The 17,030-nt window shown below is 32.6% G+C and overlaps 3 protein-coding genes across 4 annotated transcripts; 2 read left to right on the forward strand and 1 right to left on the reverse strand.

Annotated features, from left to right (window-relative positions):
* The first annotated feature begins 3,779 nt into the window (after nucleotides 1–3,779).
* Nucleotides 3,780–5,453, forward strand: LOC117786613 (flightin). Its single transcript, XM_034624951.1, has 4 exons — nucleotides 3,780–3,801; nucleotides 4,535–4,810; nucleotides 4,960–5,115; nucleotides 5,184–5,453. The coding sequence occupies exons 2-4, from the start codon at nucleotides 4,539–4,541 to the stop codon at nucleotides 5,314–5,316; spliced, it is 561 nt and encodes a 186-aa protein (XP_034480842.1). The 5' UTR covers nucleotides 3,780–3,801; nucleotides 4,535–4,538; the 3' UTR covers nucleotides 5,317–5,453.
* Nucleotides 5,454–6,692: 1,239 nt separating this feature from the next.
* On the forward strand, nucleotides 6,693–7,913 carry LOC117787869 (N-acylneuraminate cytidylyltransferase A). 2 transcript variants are annotated; one of them, XM_034626490.1, is made up of 5 exons: nucleotides 6,693–6,790; nucleotides 6,866–7,056; nucleotides 7,169–7,373; nucleotides 7,433–7,600; nucleotides 7,653–7,913. In XM_034626490.1, exons 1-5 carry the CDS (start codon nucleotides 6,693–6,695, stop codon nucleotides 7,747–7,749), a joined length of 759 nt encoding a protein of 252 aa, XP_034482381.1. In that variant the 3' UTR covers nucleotides 7,750–7,913. The 2 variants fall into 2 exon arrangements, with proteins under 2 accessions (XP_034482381.1, XP_034482383.1); XM_034626492.1 differs by lacking the exon at nucleotides 6,693–6,790 and having other exon boundaries at nucleotides 7,018–7,070.
* A 3,017-nt stretch (nucleotides 7,914–10,930) lies between these two features.
* On the reverse strand, nucleotides 10,931–16,632 carry LOC117786307 (alpha-1,3-mannosyl-glycoprotein 4-beta-N-acetylglucosaminyltransferase B). Its single transcript, XM_034624495.1, has 5 exons — nucleotides 16,210–16,632; nucleotides 15,265–15,377; nucleotides 14,864–15,186; nucleotides 14,131–14,218; nucleotides 10,931–14,066 (listed from the first exon to the last, which is right to left on the reverse strand). Exon 5 carries the CDS (start codon nucleotides 14,013–14,015, stop codon nucleotides 12,246–12,248), a length of 1,770 nt encoding a protein of 589 aa, XP_034480386.1. The 5' UTR covers nucleotides 14,016–14,066; nucleotides 14,131–14,218; nucleotides 14,864–15,186; nucleotides 15,265–15,377; nucleotides 16,210–16,632; the 3' UTR covers nucleotides 10,931–12,245.
* Between the last annotated feature and the right edge of the window lie 398 nt (nucleotides 16,633–17,030).

Raw genomic sequence — 17,030 nt, forward strand, 5'->3', positions numbered from 1 at the left:
CGACAGACACACATGTCTATATTGACTCGGCTGTTGATGCTGATCAAGAATACATATATACATTTTAGGGTCAGAGATGGCTCCTTTTCCGTGAAATCTGTGTGCCAAATTTGGTATCTCTATCTCTTAGTCTCTGAAATCTAGGCGCTCACACGGACGGACAGACCGACAGACACACATGTCTATATTGACTCGGCTGTCGATGCTGATCAAGAATACATATATACATTTTAGGGTCAGAGATGGCTCCTTTTCCGTGTTACATACATTTCAACAAACACAATATACCTTTTTACTTATTTTTTTAGTAACGGGCATAGTGAAAAGAGAAACCTCTTGTGAAAATTTGTTGAATTTGAATTGAATATACTAATATCAATTGAATTTTTTGATTGGCATTGAATATTTATAGTGAAATCGCAATTAAATTAGCATTATAGTTGTTCTTAGAACTAGCAAAAACTGAAATTTGTTCACCAAATTTAAATGTTTTTAAACAGAATACCTACCAATTATACCTTTTTTTATTTTTAATATATATAAATATATATATACATTTCATATTTATATTATATTTATATATATATTTTTTAATGGATAAACCAAGTAATAACTGATCGTGAATTTATATTATTCATAATACATTTGCCAATTCTATAAACAAATAAAAAAATCAAAATGGTTAAAGATTGTTTTAATCTTAAATTGTAAAGTTCTCTCTTAGTATTACATATAACGTATTTAAAAAATTACATCTATTATATTCCTGGCAGCCACATCCGCATTTGGTAGTGTAGATTCATTGACTTTGGTGAAGCGCACAAAAAGTTTAATAGGAAGCGGACGATGATGTTGATTATCTTGTAGGTTTAAAATAATATCATAAAGAAGCTTATCGGTAAGTTGCTTGCAATGATTCAGATGTAAGACCTGCAGCTTGGGACAGGCAAGGATCAGTCGGAGTACACCATTATCAGTGATATTCCCGTTATGGCTGATATTAATTTCTGTCAAATCTCTCAAGGTGAATAGATCCTCTAATCCACGATCGGTGATCGCATCGCAGTTCATCAAACCCAGCGTACGCAATGCGCTCAGCTTTCCAATCATCTGCAGAATCTCGTTATTGATACAGTCTGCATTGTCTACATCTAATTCAAAATGTTCAAGCTGCTTGGACTTATACTCCACCAGACATGTAATTAGCATTGGAGGCACTAAAACCCAATCGCAAAATATGTTCAATTTTAATTTCTTAAGTCTTGGTAGCCTTGCAATATGATTATAATCAGGAAGCCAGGGATCGTCGCATCTAATGGAGAGAAACTCCAAAAATTCACAGGAATTGTCGTTGATAAGCTGCTCGAAACACGGGGACTCGGGAATAATGTTCGGTATTTGCAATTCCTTAAGCAGCGGCAGCCTTCCAAATATTTTAATCAACAATTCCGGGCGCTTCAGTGAATCACAGTCTTTGAGAGCCAGAGACTCAATAGACTTTGGCAAATAATTCAAATGCTTTGGAGTTAGCTTAAAATTATAGGAAAGATCTAGTTTCTTAAGATGATTCAAATGCTGGATTACTTTAAGATTTTCATCAAAGAGACCGCAATTAATTAATTTCAGATTTTGAAGACTATTTAGATTTGCAATCATTTGAAATATGTTGGGGGATTTTATTCTGTCGTTTTTGAAAATCATTGACTGTAAATAAATGCAATGCTTGCCAATAAACTCGCACACGAGGTTAAGGTGAAGATATGGTATTTTTCCTTTGATTTTCATAACATTACGTCCGGAAAGTTGAAAAAAATCACATAATTCCCACGCAGTCATTTTTTCGAATAATTTAACATCGATAGATTTGTCCACTGTCGGCGACATTCGCTCATAAATGTACCGAAAACGATAACAGGTGCGTGCAAATTTGATTCGATCAGATATCGATAATTGTCGGAATATATGCTCTAGGCAATAATCGTTCAGTTGCATAATGGCAGCAGTTTTCACATGGGGATTCACATTTTCCGGTTTATCCGGCATTTTCTCGGCATCCGGTTGAAGCCAACTATAACTGGGCTGAACTGTGATACGGGATCCCTTGACGAAATGCAACTCTGTCTTCAATGCATTGGCAGCATGACGAGGATTCTCGAAGATAACGTAGCCAGTTCCTCTTTTAATTCCACTCGGAAACCGATGCAATTCTTCAACGCATCCAAATGTCTCGAAATACTCTAGAAGCTGCTGTTGTTTAGTTTCTTCATCGATATTCATCATAAACAGATTCTTCACCAACACATTATCTTCTTTGGTGTAGGCCAATTCCTCTTCAAGGTAATAATTTACATTAAACGACATTGTACGGTTCTCATTAGGTTTATAAGCTATTTACGTCGTATTTCCAGGTGGGATTAAAAAAAAATTATAATTATAATAAATAAAAAAATAGTTAGTTAATAGGTAAATAAGTAAAGAGCCATACGCAAAGATACTGACCCTAAAAATTGTTTGTTCGAGACACATGACGAATGCGACCGGCAGTGTTGCCAATTTTGCTATTTAATAGCTACTTCTGTTTATTTTTAAAGTTCGACTGCTAGAATAATTTTAAAAAGGGGTATTCCTAAAACAGATTCGAATTTGGTTTCTATTTGGTTTAAGCAAACCTGAATCAGTCTCAGGAACGAACCTTTAGCACACTGATTTGATTTTGATTTCGAGATTAAAAAAAAGCTGCGAAAACACAATTTGACTACATAAAGTGTGAAAACTGTTTTTCTTAGTCTTTTTCTTAATAGTTTACTTGCAAATAGTATAAAAGAATAATACTTTTTGTTTATATTGCTTAAGCTCAAATATTACACATTATCAACTCATTTTTGTTTTTTAAGCTATTTTCGTGCATTAGCTTCAATTCTCACAGCCCTTTATAAGCTGTCATATCCATCTGGGACATCTATTGATTTTATTCAGCATTAAATGCATAGTTATTTAATTATCATTTTTTGAAATGCAGAAAACTTTTAACATTTTCCATGTTCAAATCACAACAAAATATAATAATATACCACACTTTCCGTTTTTTTTTTATTTTGGCAGGCAACCCTACAAAATATGTATGGAGCAGCTGTGAACAGCTGATCGGCGTAATCAAATCTGTAAAGAAGTCAAATCCGAATCTGTTTCAGGAATACCCCGAAAGAGTAGCTCAGTTACAAATTAGCCGGATCGATCACATACAACGTCGGTTTCGGTTAAAACAGGTCTGCGCGCAATTAAGCTGTGAATTCGTAGTTACTAAATTTGCAATCACTTATTAACAAATTATTCAACTTCGATATAAGATAAAGTGAAGGTGATCATTTTTAATAGGGTTTTAAAATACATTAAATAAATAAATACATTAAAACATTGAAACCATTGACATAAATTAGGAAAACATGAAATTCAAATAGAAGATTCAAAAAGATGGAATCTTAGAATAGACAGAAAAATTTATCGGTCTTTGTTATGGTAGGAAGAGATAAACATATGGGAAAGCTGATTAAAAAATACGATGGGCGCTGGGCACTTTGAGTATAGGTGTTAATAGTGTTCAGTGTTCAGAAGCTGTTTCACTCACTGCATATTATTACACATCTTGTGTATATATTTACACATACAGATTCAGGAACATATGTACATATATATTGTATTTCATTGTCTGCATATTCTACTTTTCATTGCATTTACATGAAAGCAAATAAATTGGCTGATTAGTCTTTTTAGTTTAACTACAAAATAAACACTATATTACAGGTATAAAAAATACGCAAAGAATATCGAATTTAATTTGGATTTTAAATAGAAAAATCCTTAAACCAATTCAATAAAAAAAATAGTAATTTGTTTTTCGGTTGTTTAATTAAAAAGTGGCTGATATAATGTCCTTAGTTCCTTAAATAAGTGGAGTTATTTTTATCTGATAGTGGTTGAATATGCAGTCCTTCAAAGGAAGAGCGTTTAAAGTATAATGTTACGCTGAATCATACAATTAAATGTATTTAAGACTGTGACCAAAAGTTTTTTTTTTTAACATTTAATGCCCCAAATAACTAAACCTATTTTTAAAGCATTACATAAGCTTAGAGAACCATTAATTTGCTAATAATGTTATTTTTAGTAGCCCTAATTTAATGACCTTTCAGCTGATTGATTTCAAAGCAACTAAGGTACTGTAGATGTCCCGTTTACCTTGGACAATAGAAATTTGTTTGCAGTTTTTTAAGGAACGGAAGATCCTTGGACAAATACTTACCTTACCTATTCAATTAAATTAAATAATTAAGCTTTAAAGCTAAAATTATTAATTAATATTCTAATTTCACAACAAAAAGAAATATAAATATTTAATTTAAAACTAAAAAAGTAAAAAAAGTTATCAAATCTGGGGGTAATTAAAAGAATTAAAATTGTTTCACCATTTTTTGCGAGGGTTGGGGAAAGTCCAGCAAAACCAACCATAATATACAATTTTTATAAAAATCACTAGCAAAATGGCGGATGAAGAAGATCCTTGGGGGTTCGACGATGGCGGTGATGCTGGTGATGCAAAAGCCTCACAACCTGGTTCCACTGACGCTGCACCATCAAAAGCAGAGAGCGTAAAATCAGAGCCGCGATCCGAAGCAGTTCTGGCAGCGACTCCTGGTGCGGAACAGGAACAAGAAAATATTGTCGAGGCTGAAGTTGAAATTAAGGCACCCCCACCACCACCCGAAGATGATGGCTACAGGAAACCAGTTCAGCTATATCGTCATTGGGTCAGGTAAGGCTAAAACCGTTAATCAATATTCTGATTAGGAGATGAGTCCTGGTTATAGGCCAGATAAAAAACAAAGAGTACAATTTTTCATAATTTAAAACTGACTAATTAAATTTTTATTGTGTTATTATTATTGTTATATTTAATTAAAGGCCGAAGTTTCTGCAGTACAAATACATGTACAATTACAGAACCAATTATTATGACGATGTAATTGATTATCTTGACAAAAAGCAGGTTGGAGTCACTCGGGACATCCCCAGACCGCAAACTTGGGCAGAACGTGTGCTTCGGACACGAAATATCAAGTAAGAATATTAATACGAAATTAACAATAAAAAAAATACTTTTATTCCATTTCCATTTGAATTTTCAGTGGAAGCGATATTGAATCTTTTGTTCCTACAAAGCGGGATAAGCAATTAATTCAAACATTGGCTGCATCAATTCGAACTTATAATTACCATACTAAAGCATATATTAATCAGAAATATGCAAGTGTTCTTTAAATTGATTATACAACTGCCAATATATTGAGAACTGAAAAGTTATGTTTGATTATTATCATAGGATGTGGACATAGGAATTTTGTATATACATATGTACATATAAATATTTAATTACATTCATAATTTGATAGCCCAAATTGTATTTGAAAACATATCGTAAACTATAAATTTCAATATTTCAATTCAAGCTATTATTTAATAAACACTGTTAATAGACTAAGAATTTTTTAAGTTATCGGTGTATTTGTTTATTCTTCTTTCCCTGTTCCAACTCACGACCAAAAATATTTAAGTAAGTGATAATTTTACAACAAGAAGATCTAAAAGTACAAATTACCATTGAGCAATATATAATAACTGTGCAATAAATTATATAAATAAATCGTATAATACAAACTATAAAATATTTTTTAATTCTCTTATGTAAGTTACAAAATGGAAAAGATTTGTGACAAAAAACTGGCGTTGTGTATGGGAAATTTAGCTGACCAGCCGCTCAGTTGTGTGTAAGTGACTTTGAAGTACCCTGTACTTAGCGCTTGAAATAAGAGGGACTTTAATCAATATAAGTTTTGTTATTCAAATAAAATACAGTGATTAATTTTATTTCTTATTTACTCACAAATAATGATGAATTTTGATTTATACTTTGCATGTAGAAAAACTTTAATTATTTCCTTCTTACCATTAAAATAAAACTCAGAAAATAATGATTATTAATAGATAAGATTAGCATTAGCTTTTGGAGTAAGAACATTTTTCCTATAAAAAGTCTAAGCAACAGGTGAGCAAAAAATAAAACTTTTGGAATAATCATTGTTTTATGAGTTTTATTTTTTGTTTTTTTTCTCCAAAACAGAATATTTTTTAATTTTTGAAGTACAACTTAAATTTAATACATATTTTTCCAACAAAATTTATAGAAGTCGTAATTTTGTTAATCATGTTGAAAATTCACAGACTGCCTTTAAAGGAAAATATATGTTTCAAGATCTTGTAAAGCTAATATAAGTAAACGATTTTTTCTAAAAAAAAAAATTATTATTTACAGTCCTTGCACAATAAATGCACAATATCAGCTACTTATCATTCTCTAAAATCAATGGTTTAACAATTTTAATATTTTACGTTACTCGAGATATAAGACATAATGAATAAAATAAATGCTCCAATTTCAACGGTCTCAGAGTATATTTTGTAAATTGAATTAGAATGGACATGATTCTATTGTCATATAGTCATTGTCAATTTAATGCGAGTACTCTTATTGTGAACTTATTACGCATCCGAGTCTATGCTCTTATTTAGATATGTGCTTGGATTTATTCACTTTTCAGTTGCGAACCCGTATGGATATTAAAAATTTGTTTAATCAAATGCTAGACACTCGTAATATCATGTGCTGTATTTTAAAGTTTTGGTTGATAATATTAATATTTCAGAGCTCAGCTAATATAGAAGCAAAGACCGCTTGGTAAATATAAATAATAACTTAAAATAAAATTGAAACCATTTTATAACAATAAAAACTATTTTTCTTCTTTTAAAGCTCTACCAATGATATACACGCTTTGATTCTCGCTCGTAGTGGTAGCAAGGGAATTAAATATAAGAATTTAGCTAAAATTGATGGATTGTCTCTCTTATCACGTACTATACTGACAATCAGAAATTCTACTTGCTTTGAACATATCTGGGTCTCTACAGATGACGAAAAAATTGCACTTGAAGCTACCAAATGTGTGTAAAAACAAGTAATAGTTTGGAAGATATGTAAACATATAGATAGACCGATGTGGTCGAAGTCGACCGATCTAAAGTATTGTTTTCATTTGTTTGTTAATTTTTTCAGATGGTGCTCTTGTGCATAGTCGACCTGCGAAATATGCTATGGATGAATCCTCATCGATTGAGGCCGTTCAGGAATTTCTGGAAGTCCACAAGACAATACACAATTTTGCTTTATTTCAATGCACTTCGGTTTTTTTAAGAGAAAAATACATTAGCGAAGCGGTAATCAAATTTAACTCGCATGATTGTGTCTTTGCTGTGAAAAGGTAAGTTTAAGATTTATAATAAATATTCCAAAATTTACCTTTTTTTACATTATTGTTAGATCTCATTATTTGCGATGGAAAATGGTAAATGGAAAAGTATTACCCGTTAATTTCAATTCAAAAGCCAGGCCTAGACGGCAAGACTGGGAGGGAGATTTGGTAGAAGCAGGAATGTTTTATTTCTCAAAAAGAAAGTTGGCCATGAAAGGAATATTTCAAAATGAAATGTGAGTAGAACAAACATTGTACGAACAACTAATTAAGTATTTAATTATCTAGGTGTTCTATTGTTGAAATCGCAGCAGAGGATGGCTTGGAAATCGATTCCAGTCGAGACCTTACCATTGCACGCTGTATTATAACTGGTTGTTTATAGGTAATAAATACAGTTATTAAAATGTAAATTTTAACTGAATGATTTTGATGGGAAATATATCGTTAAATACGATAGATTGATTATTTCCTTAGTGTTCTTGTGAACTACATTGAAATACCATATCAAATCGATATTGAATAAAATGAGAAACTGTTACAACCGCAGCTACATTTAAATAAGGAGTTCAAATTATGTTTTAATTTTGAAAATGGTCCAAAACGGTAGAATGGTAGAATTTGGTTAAGTGTTAATCTGCTTAAGTTTATTATTAATGAAAATAATAATAATTTAATCTAAACCATTTATTTATAACGTATTTAACAGTAAACAAAGGCAATCATAGAGAACAAAAGCCAATGGTAGTGCTGGACTAGTAGCTTTTCTTGTATTTATTCTCAAAGTGTTAAGATCTAAGGAATAACAATGATGATTAATATGATAAAGTTGCTATTTTACTTGCTATTTCAAACCGCATACTCAGAGCTATGGGAAAGTAGAATTTAAAAACAATATTTAATTAAATTAGCTTATTTATGATCAAGTGTTTTTTAAAGGCGACCATACGCACATAAGCCACATTTCTGGTGTTTCAAATGACTTTAATGAGAGTGCAGAACTATTTACAAAAATCAAAGGATCAAAGTATTATATGATCGAGAAGCAATATCCCATAAATTGGTTTGCCGCTGCTATGAAGTGTCGAGAAATGGGCGTCAATCTGGCAAATGTGCAGAGTAATGAGAACCTACAAGCCTTTGATATGTACTTGAACAAGTCTAAACGCTATTGGTTGGATTTAACAGATATTGTAGAAGAATCTAAATTTCGTTCATTAACTACCGGTAAACTGAAGGACACATATCCGCTATGAAAACTGGGGAGCCCAATAATTTAAAGAACGCGGAACATTGTGTTCATCTATTGTACAATAGTAATGGTTATGTCATTAACGATTACGCGTGTAATAAAGAATATCTATTTGCGAACCAAATATCGATTGTTACTTGGTAAATTAAAGGTAAAAATCATGCATTAATTAATAAAAAAAACATGATAATCTAACCAAGCAGTTTGAATTTGCAATTTGAATTTTGTAACAGTTAGAGAGGTCGCAGAAAACCGCAAATTTTATTGCAGTAATAAATACTGCACGCATTTAATGTGACTCAAAATTGAGATTGTTTTACACTTTGAGTCATTTTTCTATATAATTTAGGTATTTGGTATAGGGTTGTGAATATCTAAATTAAATAATTATTTAACGTCAATGTAAAGATATGTTGTAACAAAAATTTATATTTAGAAATCAAATATTTAGATACCAACAAAATTTTAAATTTTAAACTGAAAAGTTCAAACGGTTTAAAGTAAATTATCCATATAGACAGCAATTAAGTGTCCCTCACTTATATTGATATAGTATAATTTTATAAAAAATATACTTAATTAAATTCAAAAAGATGAGACAAAAAATGTATAAAAGATTAATTCCTTGCACCAAAAAACTTGTCAACCCTGATATTGTATATAAAAGTGTGTAGTTCCAGAAGAAACTCATTATTTATTTTTGCACTCCATCCTGTTGCACTGTTGTATTTAATTTATTTAAGATGAATTCAATAAAAAAATTGATAGTTTTGTTGTATACGTATTGTTCCTTTTATCTAACTGTGATTCAAGGCTCTTTATTGTTTTCCAATACAGAAGGTAATTCTAAAGAAAATCTTAAACTAATTTTAACTAAAATTATGTTATTTAGAGCCATTTACTAAGTTGGAGATCAGTCAGGCATATGGAATTTCAAAGGATTTTTATGCGGAGACACAACCATTTAAAAAAATCCGCAGTAAATATTATTACATTGAGAAAGAAACGCCACTAAATTGGTTTGAAGCCCTGCATAAATGTCGTAGACTAGGAGGAGATTTGGTGAACTTTCAAAACGACGAGGAATTGGATGCAGTGACAAACGAATTAGATAACAATAATATAAAAAGAAAATGCTATTGGATTGATTTAAATAATCTTGCCGTGGAAGAAAAGTTTTCTTCAATAACTACTGGATATCCTATCAATTTTGAAAGGTGGGGCAAGGTTGAACCCAATAACATTGGAGGCAATGAGCACTGCGTCCAGTTGGTGATACCTTATGGTGGTGAAACCTTCAACATGAATGACAACAAGTGCTTTTATAAGTGTTTCTTTATTTGTGAAACAAAGATGCCCTTACAAACAAACATTGTGGTTTGGTGAGAGCTTTGAGTATCCAAACACTCATAGAATTTTCAGTATTTACTATGTAATCCCCTTATAAATTTATTGTACATATTTAGCTCTAGATTAGATGAGGTTTGCTTTTTGCTTAATATTTGTTCCTCAATCAGATTCTTGAATACTTTAGCATATTTCATTATTTCCATTGATAAGATTTAAATTTGTTCTAGACTTTTTAGCTAACCGATTTAAAGTACCATTGGGACTATTTCACATAAATAAATTCACACTGCTGGCATAGGCATATTAAATTAAATAATGAACAATACTGCAAGTTTATTTAAAATTTTTTTACTGTTGTTTTAATGATTTATTTATTATTTAAGCTTATACACAATGTTTCCACGCAAGTTTAATAATTTTTTTACAAGCGTGCAGTTGGTATTCTCTTCTTGAATTAGCTTAAATGAATTTGGCTTAAGAACAAACAAAACAATCAATTAATGTTTTTTTTTTTTTTTTTTTTTTTTGCTAATTTTGTGTTTGTATATGCGAAAAATACGTTTTATACATACAGTTTTATTTATATTTTATTTCATATCATTTGTTTGTCAATTTTAAAATTGAATTTAAAACAAGAAATGACTTCAATCCATTTGTAAATGAGCTGTGCAAAATTATTGTGGCTTTAGAAGTACGTAAATTGGACATTATTTATAAAAAAAATATTTATATATATATTTTCTATAATGTAAGTATACATACATACTTATTCAAAATTAAGCAAACAACTATTAACGTGACATCAGTTTTCATAAATATTATACCAAAGCAGTCTACAAAATTTGTTCGTTAATACATTTAGCAGCACATTTGAGTTGGCGTTTAATTGGCATTATAGTTTTTTTAAATAGTTCTTGAACTTATTTAAGAATATGCCATTTTAATTAAGAATATCGTTTGCTTAAGAGGAACAAAGTGTAAACATATATCAATCTCTTTTATTCGCTATAATAAATTTGGCAAATCCAATTGTTAATCAATTTAATTACAATTCTTTTATTGTGTAAAAAACTTTGTTTTTTTTTTAAATTTAGTTTTCTAATCAGCAATTTTCGTTATTATTTATTAAAAACGCACATTATTATAATGTATTAGTTGTTTTGTATTATTTCATGGTTTATGCATAAATTATTAACAAATCACAGTAAAAAGCAACAATGCTAAAAATGTCCCTTACGATGAATACAAGTATGAATAGGTTGAATATTTTATTAATATTATTTATTACGTACTAATTCGATTTTTATGGCTTGAGTTTACTTGTATTAGCTGCGATTGATATGTAACTGTAGCTCAAATAAAATTTAAAAGTAAACAATAAGAATAGAAACAAATGAATATAACAGAAATATTAATGAGATTCGTATGAATACTCGTACATGTTTTCATTAAACATCTAAAGTTCAGCAACAGGAAACAATTGGAATGTTTGGATTCAAAATAGTGGCCAATCAATAAAGATAACACTTAAAGTTATTACTAAGAAATGCATAGAAAATAACGAGAAATTGATAACAACATAATTAGTGTATACAGATTTGATAACAAAACGCTTTCAGTTACATAGATTGATGTATAAAATGTATATATGGAAAGGGGGCACTTGGTATATGCGGGAATACAATGAGGAATCGTGTTCAAGTTTTATGCGTTCACGATGTCATGATGACTATAAAGATGACATTAAACAGTTACCAGTTAGAGCTTCGATTCACACGTGACAGATATTAGCATTGAATTATTTACTTTAATTTCAAAAACTTTAATTTCATGGCGTTGCTTAAAAACATTATTACCATATTTCTCAAAATAGCTGTGACGTGTAAACGCTGCTTTGCAGTTTAGTATAGTTTACACGTAACATAATTCTAAGAAACAAAAAAAAAAATGTGTCTTAATTTTGATGTTTTACAAATGAATGTATAAAATGTACGTAATATCTGGTACACGTGTAAACCTTTTTGCATTACAATTATTCATTATACAGTTAATCATTATAAATATATACCTGGGGGGTTAATTATATACACATTTAGATGGTAGGCATTAAAAGTAGCGCTCAAAAAATATACACACAGTTATACATCCACACAGGCACACACGAATACACAATTAGAGATTTTACAAAACACATAGAATATGGGGAATAGAATTACATCAATATTTGAGTGTTAATCTTCAGTTTAATTATCATTCAGCTGCCGATGGCGATGCAACAATCAGCTGCCTGCCTCGAAACGTGGCTTAGCCGCATTTGCTTCAGAATTGCTGGCATTATTTCCCAATTCCTGCAGCTCAATCTCGCTAATCAGCGCCCAGTTCTCACTATCGCTGTGCACGTGCAAACGCAGCTCCTTGATGGCACCAATCTTCGGATCGAGCAGGCCTTCAGCCACGCCTAGGCTATCAAAAGCGCCCACCACAAGATACCCATCCGTTGTGGTATTGTATGTGCTCCAAACGGACGAATTCTCGCTCAGACTATCGGCGGGTAACAGCTCCACGGTCGTGTTGTAGAAACGATCCGACGGATGCTCCGAATTGCCGCTGCGAAACAAATAGCGACGCAGCAGCGTTGGCTGCTCAAAGATGAACTGCACCAAATCACCGGGCTGTGGAAGGAGACCCCAGAAATAGGATTCACCGCGATACGCGCGCTTAAGCACGAAATTTTTATATGGCGCTATATTCGATTTAACCGTAGCCGGAGGATTGTGTGTGTGTGCAAAGAATGTGGGCACTTTGTTGCCAAACTGTTTGTCCTTAAGCTTTTGTACTTTACCCTTTAGCGAGGAGCTGGTGCCAATGTGCTGGAACAGGGATTTGCGAAAATGTTGCCAGTACTTGGCCTTCTCTAGATTGCAATGCTTCTGATCCTTATCTGTTCGACAGACCTTCGATTCAATAAAGTACGTGAGCAGCCAATCAACGGGCTTATCATTGTAGAACATTTGAAAGTAAGTTATCAAATAGGGTAGCTCAGCACTCTTGAACATTTTGCCAATGAAACCAAGCTGACAAAAGTCCAAAACAAACCAGGCCGGCTGATCTGGCTTCGTTAAAGCACTCTTGATCAGTGCAAACTTCTTCATGGTGGTGATAAACTGTCGCTTGGTCAATATATCATCCTCCAGCTGCACGTAGAAGGTGCCCTTGGAATGGGCGTAGGCCATAAGATAAGCAAAATCCAGATTTTGCTTGCTACGCCATTTTACACGCTCCAAGGGATCGTTAAGCGTGATGCGCAGTCGCTCAAAATTTGGATAATAACTGGGCGCTGGCGCAATAATATCTATAAGTCCGCTCTCCACGTGCATTTCAAAACTCGTCTCAATTTGCTTAGCTATCAGCTGCACAGCATCCAAGTCCGTTTCGCCAATGTACACAATGATGAGCGTCTCATTTTGCTCCTCCTCGTTCATGTTCTCAATGAGATTGTGCAGTGTGCCAAGCAAATAGGATTGCTTTTCGCGTCGAACTGTTGGAATACCCAGGACAATACTCACATCGCTTCGTCCTTTGCTCTGCAGATACGCGGGACGCAGGGAGCCCGCATCGTCGAGCAGATGAGGCAGAAAATGATAGGCATTCGGTAGACGTATATTCTGCACAGGCACAAAGCCACGTGCCGCTCCAGATCCGCCAGCTTTCGACACATGCGATGCATTGCGAAGCAACTGACGTGCCTCTGGACTCAGTGCATCCAAGAAATTAGCTACCGACTGTGGAGGTGGACTTACATTGGTCACATTGCTGCCATTGTTATACTGCAGCTGACCCAAGTACTGTGAGAGCAGGGAGACATCCTCCTGGCGTGCACGATACATGGATTCCAGGTACTGCAGCCGCATATGACACTCGGCCAGGCGTTGTGTCAGCGACTGTTCGGTGGATAGTTCTGGGCCCAACACCATCAATATCACAATGCAGGGCGCAAGTATGAGCACCGTGGCAATTAACATGCAATTCCTTTGACGTATCTTAAACATATTGTTGTCTGACTCGTTGCTTGGTCTTCAATCAATTCGATTGCAATGAAACTGAAAGAGAAAAGGTTTTTTAGTCTACTATTACAACAACTGAATCGATAAGGGTACAACATACCAATATTCTCCATTACCACTTAACTATATTGTTAGATATAATGAGGAAACAAATTTTGATTTTATTACAACTGCGACTTTGATACGTTCTGCAATTAAAAAAAAACAGTGCAATAAGTTAAAAATAAAAGTAGTAGTTTGGTTGATTGAGAAATAGTTAGTCAAAGCTGAGAAGTGATTTACCTATTAATTTAAAAATATTATACATAATTTTAGAGAGCTGAGCAATGATAATTACTTAAGAAAAAATACGGACTGAACTTTTAACAATAGAAACAGTTAATTATATACAATAAACACTATGAGAACTGTTACAAATTGAATTTCAGTACTAATGACTGAACTATCGTCTATATATATGTCCTAATTATAGTCAATGCTGAGAAGTGATAATTCTCATAAAACAAATGCAAATGAGTACTTACAATGATATTTAATTATTGTTTTTTATCTGAGAAAAAACAATTTATAAAGACTACGCTATTAACAATATAAAACATAAATATAGAGAGTGGAGAAATGATAATTATTGTAGAAAACCCGGACTAAACAATTGATTCTGCTGCTGGTAAACAGTAAATTATATAATAGACACATTATGCAAACTGTTACAAATTGAACTGCAGTACTAATGACGAAACTATCGTCTATAATATAATGTCCTAAGTATAACTATACATCATCTCAGCTTCTATGTGAGTTTTTGTAATTAATTCTGATTCATTTTCGTTTACCAGTATTAATATTGTTGCTCGACTTTGTTGTGCAATTCGTCGCCACATCGCCGCTTAGCTGAACTGATGGCTGTCGTCTCCGCAATCCACAATCCACATTATTACGCCACGTTTTAGTGACTAATAGAAGTGGGTTGCCCACCCATCTTGGACAGTTTCACTGCTGCTGCTAGGAGGGACGGGACGGGACGGGACAGATTGGGGTTTAACAAGTCTGGCAGTGAAAATCGTTGTTCTTGTTGTTCTTGTTGGTTTACCCTCAGCCGTGAACGTTGTTATTAACGTCTTTTGTGGGGCAGCTGTCGCTATTCTCTCCGCATGACCTGCAAGCAACAATAGTTGTATAATATATACATATATATGCACATAGGAACGTGCGAAATAAATAGAAATCTATTTACATGGCCCAGCGCCAAATGCTTGCAATTTGTTCCTCTTCTCGTTGTTGCTGTTTGTTGTAATTGTTATTATTGTCGAATCGTTTGTTCTATCGTCGGTGGGGTTTTTGCATGTGCTAAAACAAAAAACAGACAAAATAAAACAGTGTAAATAAATGAGGTAATTCACGTTAATGAGCTCAAACACCTTTGTAAATAATTTCAAATGTTTACCTGAAAATAAACGATCACAAAATTCGAAACACATTTATTTGGTTAGTAATTATATATGTACATCTACCTATACTATTGATTCAAGTTATTGATCCTCGTTACACTTTAAGCGAATAACAGTACACAATTTTTCGCTGTTTTTTTTATATGGAGTTTTTCATTCCACGCTAATTTTGCTTCCAGAGTAACTTGGTCTTTAACCTTAAAATTAAAGTTTACATATATTAAGTTAATATATGTTTGTTAATATTATTAACCTATATAAATTAACTCAAGTTCAAACCAGACTCAATACTGACTGAAAACAGATTCAAAACTGGCTGAACACTGATTCAAGGCAAGTTGTCAAGTAAACGTTATGACTTGAAAAATAAAAGTAAACGTTTTTTTTATGAATGTATCTTGTTTATTTTTTATTTTAACTAGTACTAAGAACAAGTACCAGTTTTTTATTTAGTCAAATTAAACACTTAACCAACTGTAGATACAAAAGAGTGAGCTATATTTATAAATTACAAATAATATCGCTTTATCGCTTGGCTAAGTGTGAACATTAACGATTCTAATGCATATTTGAGAAATAAACAACAGAAAAATGCGGGAGATAATAAATAAATAAACAACATTAGCAAAAGCGCCCAGTGCCACACACAGCAAAACACACATGGACACACGCAATATCGTTACTTTCTACCCGCTCTCCCTTGTATGTATATCTCTTCTGTTCATACTCACTGCACGTAATATTCAGTTAATTGCGGCGACTTCACAAATAACGCACAATCAGTGCGCAATTTACGCAACTTTAGTTAAACGACACCCCAATTGCGGTTAATAGGAACTGATTAAGTGAGAAAACAGTACGCTAGTTTTGAATTTGTATTGTATGTTTTGTGGGTGGTGTCTTCGTCATTTGCTACTTTTTTTTACCATACGCTTTGCAAATTTACATGCTCTCGTTAAACAATTGGTTACATTTTCGTTACAACTGGTCAGTTATTATGTAAATGCATTTGCCAATTATTGCAACAGTCGCGATATTTTATGAATGTGAGGGAAAAGTTAATAAACTTCTCCGCGAATAACAAAATAACAACAACGAGCAGTAATTATCACTGTTGCCATCTTAGCTATTTTAAAGCTAGATCTGGCTATTTTCAGAGTTCGTTTGCTAGAAAGATTTCAATATTGCTATTAGCTGGAAATCTGGAAATATATATTTAAATATATATATTCAGCTAAGTTTTTTTTATAATATTTTAAGTAAAACTGTACAAAACTGCTCACAATTACAAATTTAGATGCTCTCCAGACAGAAACAGTTACCCCTAAAAACTTGCCAGCACTAATGTGGAGGATTGCCACCCGGTGCAAAGGCTGCCACCCTGCAAAATTTCCCGATCTGGTTTGATTTTTGTACTTAAAAATATAAGTACATTTCCGAAAATGGTTATTCTTAATTTTTTGTACCCATTTCCCAATTTTTTTTTAGCTAGAATTTTTTTTAAAATTGTTGTTAGAATTTTCTCGATAGTTTCATTTTTATTTTTTCAGAA

Source organism: Drosophila innubila (assembly GCF_004354385.1).
Source record: "Drosophila innubila isolate TH190305 chromosome 3L unlocalized genomic scaffold, UK_Dinn_1.0 0_D_3L, whole genome shotgun sequence".
In the NCBI taxonomy this organism is placed as follows: Eukaryota; Metazoa; Arthropoda; class Insecta; order Diptera; family Drosophilidae; genus Drosophila; species Drosophila innubila.

Bases quoted from the DNA above. Each gene is read 5' to 3' on its own strand.
- LOC117786613 (XM_034624951.1), top strand. From the start codon at position 4,539: ATGGCGGATGAAGAAGATCCTTGGGGGTTCGACGATGGCGGTGATGCT. The intron at 4,811-4,959 runs GTAAGGCTAAAA...ATTTAATTAAAG, and splicing joins CTATATCGTCATTGGGTCAG to GCCGAAGTTTCTGCAGTACA. The intron at 5,116-5,183 runs GTAAGAATATTA...TTGAATTTTCAG, and splicing joins CTTCGGACACGAAATATCAA to TGGAAGCGATATTGAATCTT.
- LOC117786307 (XM_034624495.1), bottom strand. From the start codon at position 14,015: ATGTTTAAGATACGTCAAAGGAATTGCATGTTAATTGCCACGGTGCTC.
- LOC117787869 (XM_034626490.1), top strand. From the start codon at position 6,693: ATGCTAGACACTCGTAATATCATGTGCTGTATTTTAAAGTTTTGGTTG. The intron at 6,791-6,865 runs GTAAATATAAAT...CTTCTTTTAAAG, and splicing joins ATAGAAGCAAAGACCGCTTG to CTCTACCAATGATATACACG. The intron at 7,601-7,652 runs GTGAGTAGAACA...TTAATTATCTAG, and splicing joins GGAATATTTCAAAATGAAAT to GTGTTCTATTGTTGAAATCG.